The sequence below is a fragment of the Protopterus annectens genome, chromosome 2.part0 (assembly GCF_019279795.1).
Source record: "Protopterus annectens isolate FY-2018-M chromosome 2.part0, PAN1.0, whole genome shotgun sequence".
Taxonomy (NCBI): domain Eukaryota; kingdom Metazoa; phylum Chordata; order Ceratodontiformes; family Protopteridae; genus Protopterus; species Protopterus annectens.
The window spans coordinates 13,328,680-13,344,536 of NC_056728.1; the positions used below are offsets into that span (position 1 = coordinate 13,328,680).

The 15,857-nt window shown below is 38.2% G+C and overlaps 1 protein-coding gene across 2 annotated transcripts in view; it reads right to left on the bottom strand.

The window, feature by feature from the left end:
- Positions 1 to 5,941: 5,941 nt before the first annotated feature.
- The window catches only part of LOC122792925 (signal-induced proliferation-associated 1-like protein 2), a 2,084,855-nt gene continuing 2,074,939 nt past the window's right edge, over positions 5,942 to 15,857 (bottom strand). For both annotated transcript variants that reach the window (XM_044060495.1, XM_044060496.1), the window contains one exon: positions 5,942 to 7,679. In XM_044060495.1, the coding sequence (XP_043916430.1) occupies positions 7,533 to 7,679 (147 nt within the window). In that variant the 3' untranslated portion in view covers positions 5,942 to 7,532. The remainder of the gene's footprint in view (positions 7,680 to 15,857) is intronic.

Below are 15,857 nucleotides of genomic sequence, written 5' to 3' on the forward strand. Positions count from 1 at the left end.
AAACTTAATTTATGATCATCTGTTTTAGTTTCTTTATTAGCCCTTTGCAGACCTCTGAAACATGTGCTTTTTGTAACAGTTACTTTTATATGTACTACTCTGCTTGAAAAGTTATTAGTACGCCACCCTATACAACTGCAGTGTATGTACTAGATATATATGACATGCTGCTAGCCATTGACTGTTTGAAAATCAAGTAGAGTATTGCATAATATTTTATTTAATTTTCTTGTTTATTTCAAATATTGTCCATAGTTATATATTTGGGAAAGATTCTTCATCATTTGCTGCCATGCTGTATTGAAATGGTACTTACTCAGTTCACACTGCCCTAAATCATATTTTATGCTGTCTCTTACTGTCTCAGAGATGTTCTTGATATGCATTGATTTTATGTACTCTAACGCTTCTGGAGTTTCTTCTCCCCAGGTCTCCACTAAAAATGGGAACTTCCTAGTTGGAAATCTCCAGTCAGTAAATGTAAATAAATAAATAAATAAATAAATAAATACATAAATACATGATGGGCCAAATATCTTCTTTTTGGAAATGCAATGTTTAAAAATGACCAGCAGATGGCGATCAGACATTGATTCAGGTTAAAACTGACCAGCATCAATGTCAGCAGGCAGCAGACTTTTTTAGTTTTATGCATGAGGAAGTAATTTTACTTTACAGAATTTAAAAATGCCGCTGAAAATATAAGGGATGTCCAAGTAAGCTTTGCCTATTGGTTTCTGTGTTTTTTTCTTTTTTTTTCCCTGGCCATTAGATTATCTTATGTTGCTGGTAAATGTAATATGTGCTTGTTAACTCACAAAACAAGCACATTTGTATTTATTTATTGTTTACTAGTTTGTTGACTGGGTTAGTCCTACTAGGCTAATAGCCTATCCTCAAGGGGGACCTGAGGTGGTATTTATACTACTAGGGGAAATCTGGCTAGGGCATCAGGGAACGTCCCCTCTTCTTTTTGATAGAAGCTGTTGGGTCTTTTGTGCTATCATTTAACAGTTAGAAGGAAGGTTTTCTTCTTGGCTGTCCTTTCAAAATGGGCATCTCCTAGTAGGGCTAAATTGATTAATGAGACAGGAATAGATTTGGCTATATATATATATATATATATATATATATATATATAGTATCTAAGTGCCATGCTCGGAGTGCTTTTCCTTCCAATAACACATTTGAGAAATTCACTTGTTATGAGTGAAGTGCAAACCAATGTCAGACATGAATCATTTGCATTGGTAATATGCTGTTGGCACTGCTTCACAATGTTGACATTGCTTCACAATGGTGGCACTGCTTCACAATGTTGGCATTGCTTCACAATGGTGGCACTGCTTCACAATGGTGGCACTGCTTCACAATTTATTTCAAATGAATAGTTTCTCCTTTGTCTAGCAATATGCAAGTCTAGGTTCTGTTTAGGTGATACAAAACCTTGTTGAGGGGTGCTATTCTCCCTTTTAATGTCAGGTGGGGGGTTGGCAACAGGAGATATTCTGTCAGCAGCCATCACCACATAGACCTCTTAGCAAAAAATAAAAATAAATTGACAAATTAACACAAACCTCTATATTAGAGGAAAACCTCCAAAGGGACAGTAGATCCAGGATGTCCATTTCACACAGATATCAGCAGACCTGCTTCATCTGAACCAGACCAGAAATACAAAGCACCAAAGTGTCTTGCAGGCTGTTTTTATCAAATTATGCACTATACTGAGTGGAATGTATAGGGCGGCCATGGTGGTGCAGCGGTTAGCATTGTCACCTCACAGCAAGAAGTTTTCCAGTTTGATCCTCATCTGGGGTGCCTTCTGTGCAGAGTCTGTATGTCCTTCCTGTGGTCACATGGGTTTCCCTCAGGTGTTCCACTTTCCTCCCACATCCCAAAGACATGCTGTAGGTGGATTGGACACTCTAAATTGACCCTAGGTGTGAGTGTGTGCATGTCTGTGTGTGTGTGTGTGTGCGCCTTCTGTGAAAGGTTGGGCACCAGGCTGGCAACTCAACACTGTAAAACTCCACTGCCAATCATGAGCAGAGAGGTGATCCGCTGTGGCAACCCCTCACCAGGAAAAGCAAGAAGACTGAGTGGAATATATTAGTGTACTGATTTTGGCCTATTTTATTTTTTTATTGTAAAGCAAATAAAACCATTGCGGTACTATGGTCACCTGTTAGTTTGGTACTATGAAAATGTTTATAATTTAGTCTGTATTTGCTACTGCTAACAACTGTATGAGATGTTTAGGTTTTGGCTGCATAACAGGAGTCTATCAGTGACGTCTCACCTGCCACCCTTTTAAGGCTGCTGTCAAAGCTGCCCCTGTTACAGTGTATTACAATCAGCATCACAACTACCACTATTAACTGCACAAGTTAATGAAATGCAACATAAGAAAAAGCTACATAAAGAGCTGATCTAGTAGTGTGTTGGACAAAGTATAAGGGAAGAGGCCTTGAATGGATAGGTCAAGGAACGGATAGTTTGAAACTGACATGAGAAGTTTGGCAGACAATGGAGAATAAGAGTAAAATACATGGCAATAAGTAAAGAGTGGCCATGGTGGTGCAGTGGTTAGTGCTGTTGCCTCCTAACAAGAAATCCTCTGGTTTGATTCTTGGCTGGGGTGCCTTCTGTGAAGTGAGGAATCTGCATGTTTTCCCTGCAGTCATGTGGGTTTCCTCTAGGTGCTCCCATTTCCTCCCACAGACATGCAGTAGGTGGATTGGATACTTTAAATTGGCTGTAGGTGAGAGTGTGTGCACAAGTGAGTGCTGCGAATGAACTACTGTAGCAGGGCTAGCCACCTGGTGGTGTAGTAAAGTCAGAGACAAATCAATTGCATTAAAATCTTCAGCAGATAATTATCAGTAACTGAATGTGCCTTTCTTCTTCAAAAAGACAATTGAATGACATACAGCATAAATGTATTTCAGTTTTGATGTTAAATTACCTGTGTAGCTGCCCTGAAACATGCCTCATTATATTAAATGCATGCCTTGGGAGAAGAAAAGATACCTTTTGTTAATGACAAGTTACTAGTCACAGAGTTGCAGTATCAGTATTACTCTATTTTTATTTTAGAGTACATCACAAAATTTTCAAATTAAGTTGTTGCTTTGAAAAATAGATTACTTGCTTACTTAAAGAGAAACAAACATACCATCCTAACTGTGTGTGTTGTAGTCTAATGGAGGGATGAGTTCATATGTTCAAAGTGCAGGATGTTCATGACATCCACAGCAAACAGCAGCAGTGACAAGAATAACAGAAAACACATACGAGGTGGTTACATGGGGTACCTTTACCCTCGTTAGAGGACAGCCCCCAAGTAATCCCAGAATCAAAATTTACAGCCACAAAAGCTGAGCTACCTTGGAGTCAAAGGGAGGCTTGATTTTATTAAGTATAATTTCTGTGTTAATATCACATGACAGTGTATTTGATTTGCAGGGGCATTGTGAGAGCACCTGTCCCCCACATCAGGGAGCAAAGGGATTAGAGCCCCAGCACAAATATATATCTAACTATTTTGTTAATTTTCTACTGTACATTTGTCAGTTTGTACATATATGTGTTTTAAGTGCATTATGGTGAATATTCTGTAATTTGTTATAATAATATTGTGATATTGCATCAGAATGGGTGAAGAGAGTCTCAGATAGGAAAAGTAACGGTTAGGCAGAGAAAAGAAATGGTTTTATGGTGGGAAACCTTAATAGCCATTTTGTTTCTATCTGCACTGGTCTTTTAACAGTTTAAATGAGGATTTGTTCTTTCTGGGAGTAGGAAAATTACATTTCTATTTCATATTTAAACTGAACCTTTACATATGAGAACTTTTTTATTCTACTTTGCTGTAATATACGTAAGTTTGAGTATTCACAACCAGATGTACGTACTTTTAGATATAATCTCTAACATGATTAAGGGGAACAAAATATGTTGTTTTCTTTTTCTTCTGCTGAGCAAATCATACAAGTTTTGCAAGCAGTTTTAAACTCAAAATAAATCTAATGGAACTTGACGGACAAAAACGTATTACAAGAGTTGTATCTGAAGTGCCATGTTAGCAGAGATTAGTAATAAAATGAGGATAGAATAGAATCTTTAGGACTCAGTTCGATGTTAACATTTACGGGAAGGTATCCTTTTTATATAGTGTAGGAATAAAAATGACAAAAAGGCCTTATCAAAGGGTCACGGGGAGAAGAACAAAGACTGTCCCAAGGCCTTTGCTAAGTAATCGCTTTTGTTTTCCACATGCATGATATTGGCAGTGGGAGGGGGTTGACATGATGGTTAAGGTCTTTACCTCACAAATAGAAGGCACAAGGTTTGATACTAACTGTGGGGAGCTTATTGGCTAGGCATGTAATAGTCTGCAGACTGATACCCTATGAGAGACTCTATGAGTTCTGTAAATGAGAAAAAATAGTGTGGTTAGCTACAAATAAATCTAAACTGCAAATTTTGCTTTTATACATTAACATTTTTTAATTATAAGGGTACAAGTTCCCCTGTACACCCAAAGTGACAGCTGTACCCCCACATCCATGTTGCTTATATATACTAATTCTGTGATCACTGTACCTGACAGGAAAAGAGAATTCTCTGAGATAGAGCAATTTCAGACTTGGTATATATATTTCCCTTAATCACACTTTGATCTCCACAGTTCTGAGGACTGCACTTATAGCCCTCACGTTTACAGTGGGGACCTTGCACATAAATAAGCCACACACCTATCTAAAGGAACTAGAGTCACTCAGTGTTAAACCCAATACCACTTTTCTAACTGAACTAAACTATCCAACTATAGACTGGGAAGCCTACACTACCAGTAATGCACAAGCACAGAGATTCCTGGACTTTATCAATACATTTGCCCTAGACTAGAACAATACAGGACTGTGTTGAGTGACATTGATAACGTAGCTGCTGTATAAATGAACAACAGAAACAAAGAGTGAATATGTTTCAGGACACCATGGAAGGAAGATATTAGTAAATAAATACTGATATTTTCTGGAGTTTAGCATATGTATCTTTGTGGTAATTACTACAGAATTCCAAGTTTAGATTTGGGTACCGAAGGATGTTGTGTGCACTCCCAAACAGAAACTCCCAAAGATTATGCAACCGAACACACATTTTTCTATGGCTGTATTTTCTGTTCAACATGCTTAGTGATCTGTAGGCAATTACTTGCTTAATTTTCTTGCTGAGTGAACCATTAAATTTGTACTTGTTCACGGTACAGTATGCTACTGTCGCCTTCTAGCGCATTGGCAAACACCCGAATGTTACACCTGATGTCGTCGTTGTCATCATCAACCCCATTTCTCATTTTTAGATGAGTTTGGGGTATTAGATCAACATTAGTGAATGCCAGCAAATCACCTAGAACCAATGTTTACCCTGTGATGTGGACACAGTATTCAAATTATATAAACATGGCTGTATCTTGCATTTCTATCTTAGCTACTAAGACTTATGGCATTTTTAACTCCCTGCCATGAACCTGAGCATTTGTGTAGGACAGAACTGTGGGCTTATTATTTATTCTCAGATTGTAAATATACTCTGTTTACCCAAGATAATCAGTTTTAGACATACTGCCACAGTTTATGTAGGACTCTATACCTGAGTTCAGCAAAGCACAAGGTCAGTAAAATATATTCTCAGTTGCAGTGGTGTATGAACAATGCTCATGCATTCCAAAGGAGTTTTTGTGCCATGACGCAAGAATTGGATCTAAATTTCATGAGTTTCATTTTGGATAATGCTTTCTAGCGGTTAAAACGTATTCTGCCAGATTGGTGACAGTGACACCATACCACATCGGAGTCACCAACACCAACACACAGTACAGCAGTTTCATTTGTCTCACCACTCTCTCTTTTGATTCTTATCTGTCCCTGAAGTGGGAATACTCGGGGAGGGGGGGGGGAGTGCGGCGCACATTGTTTAGAGAGAATTTTGTAAATGAATGTATACAACATTAAATAGTTAGCAATCCGATACCGAATTAACATTTAAGATTTGTTCTGTGTATTCAAAAAAGTCTTGGCATCTCAAATATAGATACAGAGATCTCTCTGTAGCTCCCATTTCATTGTTGCATCTCCTTTCTACATCTTGATGTTTCAACTGCATTATTTTTTCTAAAATCTATGACTGAGCTGTAATTTTTTGCCATAATTTGTAATTTCAGCTTCATGTTGTCTTTTGTTATGACCCTAAGATGGAGCTATTTTTTTTTCACATCAGCAAAAAGTACTTCATGGAAACATCTAGTAAAGAATACATTTAATCAAAGGCTAGAGTGCTGGACATTTTTGATTGCTTTACTACTTATGGTCCATACTCTGGCACTGGGGGTTATGTAGGCCTTGCGATAATGTACCAATGTATGTTGTGTACTCTTTGCAACATGAATGTTGCACACTTGTATCACCCCTAGGATAAGAGCCAGCAGCAGCTTGCCTTGTTACCTGTAGCAGCTTTTGGTTCACAGAAATGGCTCAGACTTCCCCAAAGTATTTAGGGAACCCCTAACCTTTCTGCGGAGCACATTACACTAAGTCAGAGAGTGGGATAAATGATTTCATATTTAAGCAGCACACCAACAAGACACACGTGGACTAAGATATGTCATTGTTGTAGTGAAAATAAACTTAAAAAAATAGTCCTAGAATTTGCCTGCATGTTAACATTTGGTAGCAAATCCAATGCCAGCTGCATATTAAACTATGAGAAAAAAACAAAAAACATTTAAATAGAAATGCAGAGCCCAGAAGTTCTGCTAGTTGCAGGGTACTAACATTAGAACCATGAAAGCTGCCTGGTGTTATCCTTAAACACATGTACGGATTATCTTCCTGTTGTAAGTAATTGCGCTGCAAATACGGCTAAACAAAGAAGGAAATCAAGCAACTAGCGAAACAATAATGACCACGGTTATAAGTCGTTAACTTCATCATTACTTAAGGCTCATATTTGGCTTGATTCAAAACAATGGCTACATCTTGGCTAAGGCATAAAATACTAAGCAAAATTTGCAGCTGTGGCTTCCAAAATCTATTAGGAACAGGAATTGCTGCTGCCTTAAGTTTATACCTAGCAAAACTATGACTGCATTGTCCACTGGTCTGTTAACCAGTTGATGCATAAGTGAAGGAGTGTTACAAAATGTGAGTCACCAGCATCAAGTTTATGGTGAAACTTTGTGCATTACCTGATGTTTTGCTGATGAAATGAACACATGTAGGTCAGCAAGGCAACAGAACAGGGGACACTAATTGGGATGATTAGCAACATAGTAATGACAACTTAGGGCTCCTATCAATAGCCACCACCCAAATGACTGTAAGAGCTCACCCAGTGTATGGCCAGCCAGTATTTTGTTATGCACCAATAGTTATTCCAGTTTCACCAGTATAGAAGTTTATTTCCACTGATATTCACATTTCATCCTTTTTAATATTTAATGTCACTCTGTTTTTGCCCTTTGATCATAACGGTTTGGCACTGATGCTACAAAGCAGTTCTGTCACTTTGATGAGTCGAGCAACGGTAGTCTGCGACTCCTCCTGTAGTCGCTGGTTGTTCTGACGCAGGTTCTGCACTTCCGCTTGTAGTACAGCTTTGTCCTCTTTTTCCTGTTAAAGAGAAAAGCATGGTTACAGATTAGGTTTGTACTGCATTTCAGGCCAAAGGCAGAATAGTCCTTGTATGACACATTAAATCAGTGCTCAAATGTGCAACTAAAGGAGTCTTCTGTGTTATACTATGCTGTGTTTCTTTGTTAGCATTGCTTACCAGTATTAATATTGCATGTACCCAAAATGCCTGATAATTTTTTTGTCCTTTTCTACAGCAAGACATTTATGTCTTCACCCATTCAAAGGAGTTGTGTTGGTGAGTATAGGGACAACACACAGACCCAAAACACATTGGTTGCATTCTGAATGCCTAGTAAGAAGAAATAAAAGTAATTCTGTCCCTTTCCTGTCCAGTCAACTTTCCCCATGTCTCACCATCAAAATGTATTATATTTGAGTACATAGCTGTTGGGAAGACTACAGTGTAACACCCTCTATGCCAGTCCTAGAGGATATTAGCAGGAACAGCAGGAAGAATGCTTCTGCAAGTTCAAACTACAGCGAAGGTTAGAGTCCCTTCCATAGGGGTTTCCTTTCAGTACATGAGTAGGAGTACAGACTGGAGGCAATTTACTTCTTACTATAAAATAAAGAAGTGCACCTGTCTTAGCATAACCTAGCAACCACAAATTTTCCTTCATGAAGAAACTCATTAATTAATAATAATCTTTAAAATAATGCTGTGCCCTATCTCTGTCAAATGGAGAAACATTTTATGCATTTATTAAACAATTTGGTAACTGGGTAAGGGAACGGATTTGTTGACCCTTTTCAGCCACAACTCAGGTTCAAAGGTACAATGATAAAATTAAGCAATATTAATACATTTTGGTATGAAGTATAGACACAGATAGTATATGCCATTAGACATACAAATATCACTGGTAAGTGAACAGCATTTTAATGCTAATGCCTTTTATGAGTAATATAAGTTCTATATCTATATAGTACTATAAGAAATTAGGCATACCATGATGCTCAGAGAAAAAAAGTAGAAACAATATCAAAACAATAAACTACTCAGCACACTACTCGAATACAAACAACAACGTAACAACATAAAAAAATTAATAACCAGAGACCACAAGTCCTATTATACAAAGCTTCAATCCGAACACTCTGCCAACCCAAAAAAGTTCTGGAGTACTATGTCCTCCCTCCACCTTCCAACAACCCTTGTCCCAACCCTAACCTCTCCAACCAAGATACACTCACATCATTCAATTCCTTCTTTGTGGACTGTATATCCAAACTAACCTCCATTTTCCTACACCCCACCCCTAACACCCCCCCATCCACCACCCTCTCTTCTGACAACACACACCAACCCCCCACTTTCACACTCAACCACATACCCACTAGCACAATAAAAAAAATACTCGTCCAGCTAAAACCCTGCTGCAACGCACCAGATAATCTACCCACATCCTTCCTCAAAATATCAGCGAACAGCTTAGCTCTTCCTATATCCATTCTAATAAACAGGTCCATGCAAGAATCATACATCCCTTCAATTTGAAAACATGCTTTCATAATTCCACTCCATAAAGAAGGCAAAAACAATGACATTACCAACTTCAGGCCCACTGCCATCCTTTCCCCACTCTCAAAAATTCTTGATAAATGTATTCATGCACAATACATGCCCTACCTTACTCACAACTTCCTTACCCCCACCCAACACAGTTTCTGCCCAGGCCACAGTACTAACACTGCCCTTCTCTCCTTCCTAGAATGCATCAACCATGCTTGTGACTCTGGCAAACTCATTTCTACCCATTTTCCTAGACCTATCCAAAGCCTTTGACACCATCTCCCATCCCATTCTCCTCTCCCAACTCTCCCATCTCAACCTATCCCCTTCTACAACATCCTGGTTCTTTAGCAACCTCTCTGAAAGGCTGCAAGTTGTAAAATGGAAATAATCTACCTCCTCCTACCCAGACACCCCCACCAGAGTCCCCCAAGGCTCTGTCCATGGCCCCTTACTCTTCAACATATTCATTAATAACTTTCACCAATCCATGCTCGAGTCCTTCCTGATCCAGCCGCATATGACTCTACTATCATCTGCACTGCTGACTCCCCATCCGACCTGCAACTAAAGACCCAATTAGCTGTCACTAAAACAGAAAATTGGATGCAGAACAACCATCTTGCCCTGAATGCAAATAAAACAAAACTAATGATGTTTACCCCTCCAGACATGCAACAATTGATAACACCTCCTTTTCGATAATTAGTCAAAATAACACCCCCATTGAGACTGTACCAGACACCAAACTCCTTGGTTTCATCATTGATGAACATCTAAAATTCAACATCCATATTCAAACTGCCATAAAAAAACACCAAAAACTAGGACTCCTATACCGACACAACCGCTACCTGACTCCCTCCACCAGAAAGACCTTAGCCTCCACCTACATTCTCCTCTCTTTAATATATGGTGCCCCCCCCCCCCATTCACCAACCTCCAACTTGGCTTACAATCCAAACTGGACTCCTGCTACAATAAAATCTGCAAATTCGCCACCAACTCCAAAAACTCATCCCACCACTGCAACTCCCTCCAATCTGTACGTTGGCTAGAACTTCCTAACTACCTGAACTTTCTTAAGCTCACTATCGTCCATAAACGGATATTCAAACCATCCAGCTGCCCCACTCTCTCCTCCTCCTTAACCCCCTACATACCTAACCACTCACTCCAATCAGAAAATCAAAACCTACTACAACTCCACATACCGTCCCGGCACCCTGATTAACTTCTGTTATCATACTCCGTAGCCAAGCTATGGAACTCTCTCTCTCCCTCCATCCCTTCATAATACCCCTAAGCACACCAACTTCCTATCCCTCCTACACTCCTACCTATCCTCAAACAGGATATGCTCCTGTTCATCTCCAGCTTGAGCCCCCCCCATCATCCATCTCACCACCTGCTACGTCCCACCCTATTTAACCGCTAACGCTACCTCTAAACTACTATTTTCTTTTCTTCCTTTTATCGTTTCCCATATTACGCCTTCTTAGACTGTTGTACTCTGGAAATGGGCACTACCGCCCTTCTGTAAACAACTAGCCTTATTGCCAGTCTGAAGCATTCTTACAGCCAGTCTGTAACACATTCATACCTTCATATGTCCTTACCGACTGTCTACCAGACATACTTATCCTAAGTCTTCCTCCATTTCATTCCACTTCTGAAATTCTGTAATTCAAATGTTTAATGAACTACAGACTGAACGCACAAGGTTTTATCCATTGACACTACAACTACTCCATATTCAATTGTAATTAATATGTTCACCCTTTAGCTCTGCATCTAACTCTCTTTATATTGTATATACCATGCTTGTCTTTGTAATTATTATTATCTATGAATTTATATATTGTATTGTATGTTAATTGGAGATTTCTCCCCAGGCCTCCACTGAAAATGGGCTTTTCTTGGCCCACTGGACTTTTCCGGTCATCAAACTGAAATAAATGAATAAATAAATGTAATATGTATGCTTTAGCCAGGATATCTCATTGTCAAGAATTTAAGAATTATAAGTATCATGAAAGCATGCACACCTAGATTTTTGAAGGTCTTGAATGTGTCATTGTTTTCTTACTTCATTAGCCAAGTTGTTCCACAAGGCAGGTCCTAACCTAGAGAATGTCTTTTCCTCAATGACAAGTTTGAATCGTGGCCTAGTCAGTTTCAGGGAATGGTTTTGAATGCTCCTGAAGGAATAGTTTTCTCCTCTGTGGGGGAACATTCTTCTGATTGGAGTAACCTAGTGTTAGAATCTTATACACAAGGGTTCACAGAAGAAAATTGCCTCTAGCAGTTTTAGGAAGGCAGTGGAAACTTTGTAATAAATGACAATAATGTCTATGTTAGTCTTCATATGTTATTGTCTTCTGTGCATTTTGTGGTAAAGGGATGGTAATAATTGGCATGGCATATTAAAGTTTAGGAATTAGAGTATTTGTGGCTATGGATGTACATGCAGAATGGGACGACTGATGGGAAATTTGGTAGCATGACTTAAGCTGAGACAGGACTTTTGAGATGATGATATCAGCTTGAAGGGAGAAATTAAATGAAAGGTTAAGGGTAAGCATAGGTATCTTTGGTATTCAGTATAGGGAAAGAGACTGCCTGATGGGTCTTTCAGGACTAATGCGAGTAGTGAAGGAAGTTTATCTGGCATGGAAAACATCAGGATGTTTGCTTTTGGATGGTTAATTAAACAATTGTTTTTGAACTGTTAATTAAAAGTTAATTACATCCTATGCATACCTTCCATGTTTACTACTTTCTAAACAGAGGCTAGAATAACAGCTGTAGTTGGCTTCAGTGATATTTTTTCTCATACTTTATTATTAGGTGTCTTGCAATGAAGCATTACTTTAGAGACTTAGGTTTGAGTCTTACATCTGCTCTGTTATAGAAGAACAGAAAAATCTCAATTGTAGAATATACCTTAAGGCATCCAAGTTGTATCTAGTGAAACATAAAAGCCTTTACAGAGTAATAGTGATCTCATGCAATATGCCATCATGTGCTAAAAGTCTGTGATGGCGAGTATCCATACAGCAGGAACGGACAAGGACTTGGCATTGTATATAACCAATTCAAGTAATGTGCCTGTTTTAAGTAAGGTAACTATATTAATTCTTCTTTTAGGAGTAGGTGTCTGAATAGAGGCATCCCTTACTTGATGACGGACAGCAATCTCAAGTGGAAATAAAAAATAATCACATGAGATATTATTATTAATCATGTACAGTCTGAGTAAGTTTGATACAACACTTGTTAAAATATATATCTTTTTCAACTGTGTCTAGCATTCTGTTTGTTCTTCAAAGAGTCACGATTTAAACAGAGCCATGAATATGTTCTGAGCAGCTTGTCAGTTTGGATGCAATCTGGCAGCCTCCACATACAGAGCATTAAAGTCTGAGCAGGCTTAGATAATACAGGGAATAGAGCAAGCTGTGTTGTACACAGATGATAAAAGCAGAAAAAAATGCTTCTGACATTCTGACAGAGTCCATGTCAGTATAACAAAGACAGTGATAAAAAGCAATAAAGAATCACTTGTTTCCTTGTTTTATTTTACTCATGTAATAACTCATGATTAATTGCATCAGGTAAACATTGACCATTTTCAGCATGACATGGCAAAAAATTAAAAAAAAAAATATGTAGCAGATAAAATAATAATAAAATTACAATAAAATCAGTAACTATAATTGATAATGAAATACCATTAAAGTCTTTCGGCTTTTCCCGGTTAGGGATCGCCACAGCGGAACTCCGGTCCGCTAATGATTGGCAGTGGATTTTTACGGTGCCGAGTTGCCAGCCCGAAGCCCAACCTTCAAAGAAGGCACATCCATTCATGCATGCACCTACCTGCAACTCTTTAACGTCACTTGACCGCAGGGATAATGAAATACCATTAATATTAGTTAATTATTTCTAATACTCTATTCATAAGCCTACATATTTTCATTATATAAACCATATATCGAAACATTTTACTTTCAAACACTAATGCCCAGAATTAAAAAAAATATATATATATTTTCATACTCTTTCACAGCAGGTTTTATGGTGCAAATGTAAATACTTTCATTTTGGTTTAATTGTACTGAAAATACAATAATATTACTAGCGATCATGTGATGAATTAAAGTGCTTTATGGTCTGTAGAGTGTTCTCTAAAATACAGGTGAATTACAGAAGTATTTGGACCTATTAATGCATTCAGACCCTGACTTTATCTTACAAGAAATGGTCTTAATAAATATGAAATCTTTATAAAGTTATTCTGAACTACAAAAAATTAATTTAAAAGGCATAATAGAATTATTTAAAAGAGGCACATTTTGAAATTTACAACTACATTTCTAATAGAGAAAATATTTATGTGCAAGAAATATTTAACATCATGCTTTTTACATCCTGCATAAGATCACAAAATAAACAAAAATTGTAATCTTAACTGGACGAATAACAAGTTGAATTAAAGCTGATTGGCAACCTGTTTTTACAAATACTATTTAACTTAAGAATTCTGGATTAGTTTTTAAACATTTGCTCAGTGTCCATGGACAGATTAATTTCAAGTAATAAACACATTATATTATATGTTCTAGTGTCCTTGTTTATTAAAAAGGACCAAATGCTTCCTTTTTGCCGTCTGTTAGAAATTGTTTGGAAAACAATAACAAGAGACTGAAAAAGTCTTTTGTACACTTATTCTTGGACCCTGATAATATAATCAGGTCTGCTACCATTGTTTGCAGGCTAGTAGCTCACAACACCCTTGCTTGCTGCCACTTGCTCAAAAAAAGCAAGCATTTTTCTTAATCCCACTATCTCAATTTCCTGTTTCTGCACTGCCCTTCCAACTCCTGGCTGTATAAAACTGCACATCCCTACCTGATCCCTAACACTAACCCTAAAACTTCCACCAGGTTTCCAACCCGAGTCCTCTCTCACTTATCATAAAACTCCCTCCGCCTCACTAAACTCCCCAATTGTTCTCTAAACCTGAAACTCCAAACCCACTCCCTAAACCTAAATTCCCTGATGACTCACTAACCCTAAAACTGCCCTCCTTAAACCTAAACCTCCCTTCCTACTCTATAACCCTAAACCTCCTTTCTACTCTCTAACCCCAAATAACCTTTCCTAATCCCTAACCCTAAAAACTGCCCTCACCTCTCTCTAACCCTAAAATCCTCCTTATACTCCATTGATGCTGCACTTACTTGACTGGCTCAAGAATGACGGATTTGGGTAAGGATCAGCAGTTGGTTGCCTGACATTTGAGTGCAAGCAGCCATCTATGCAAGCTACAAGACAACGGACTCTCTGGTTCCAAGAAAAAAATTTTGACTGGGGTAAGAAATTAATGTGGGGCAGAAAATATTCAGTACAGCAACGATACATAACCTAGTAATCATCACCAAGGCATGTAATCGATACACTATGCACACCAGACAGAATGTCTGTGGCAATGTTAGCAACTGATGGACTGATGGATTACATTGGGTTCCGCAAAGCCTATGTAGCCAGTATATCCAGCAAGTAATGATAGTGAGACTTTTGTCAAGATTTTCAGAAAGAATCATAAGACAGGATTTGACGAATTTAAACAGAGAACCAAACAAAACAAAAAAATAAGTTCATTAGGTGCTTTTGTCATGTCCCTGACAGGTTACTATGAAACGGGGCTGCTTTGAATAAAGTTAGGACATCACTGGAGAGACTGTAGAAACCAAAAGAATGCCACAAGCTGAGATATACTTGTCAGGAGCCTGCATGCCAGAAGTGTTGCTGAAAAATAAATTGAAGGGATGACTAAGGAGCTTGACTCCAAATTACCTAGTCAATGAATGACACAAATAACTGAACACTGTGGTCTAATATGACCTCACAAACATAACCTGCAATACTGGGGTCCAAATGCATATGCTTACAATCCAAGACCACCTACTGTATACATGCACTGCCTGGATTGTTGAAGCAAACTCCCTTTTGGTCTGTGTGCAAACCTGTACACATGATAAGCATGTGGCACTGACATTCCAAGAGCCTACTTACTCTTGGCAGTAGCCCCTTCCCAGGACTGGCAAGCTGTGCTTGGTCCCATACTGTCATCCGTCCCTCACTACATTTTCCAGCTGCTGTCATGTGTAACGGAACCCAACTCACTGGGCTGCATTTAAATTTCTATCCTTTTCTAGGGTACAGATGGTCCTTTTGGTTATTTTTACCTAAGATCTGTTCACCTGCATTCAGCGTCTTAGAAATCTGTTTTTTGCCATTTTTTTAAATGGCACAATACATTTTAATGTTGCATTGTGCCAGTTTATTGGCTATATACTTGATCATTCCATATCACATCTTAGTAATGCATATAGAAATAAACTTTCATTTTGTACATTTTGCCAAATTGAGCATTTCTTGCAAAATAAATATAGAAATGGTTAGGTCTGACTTATAGAACTTAAATCCCTATAGATGGTTTTAGTCCATGTCATCCATTAATAATGCTTGTTGAAACAAACCTTTACATAGTATGTATTGCACAGTTAGAGATTTTTCTGCTGCCTCCAAACTTCACTTCTGTGTGTGAATATACATAGACCTATGATTTTTGA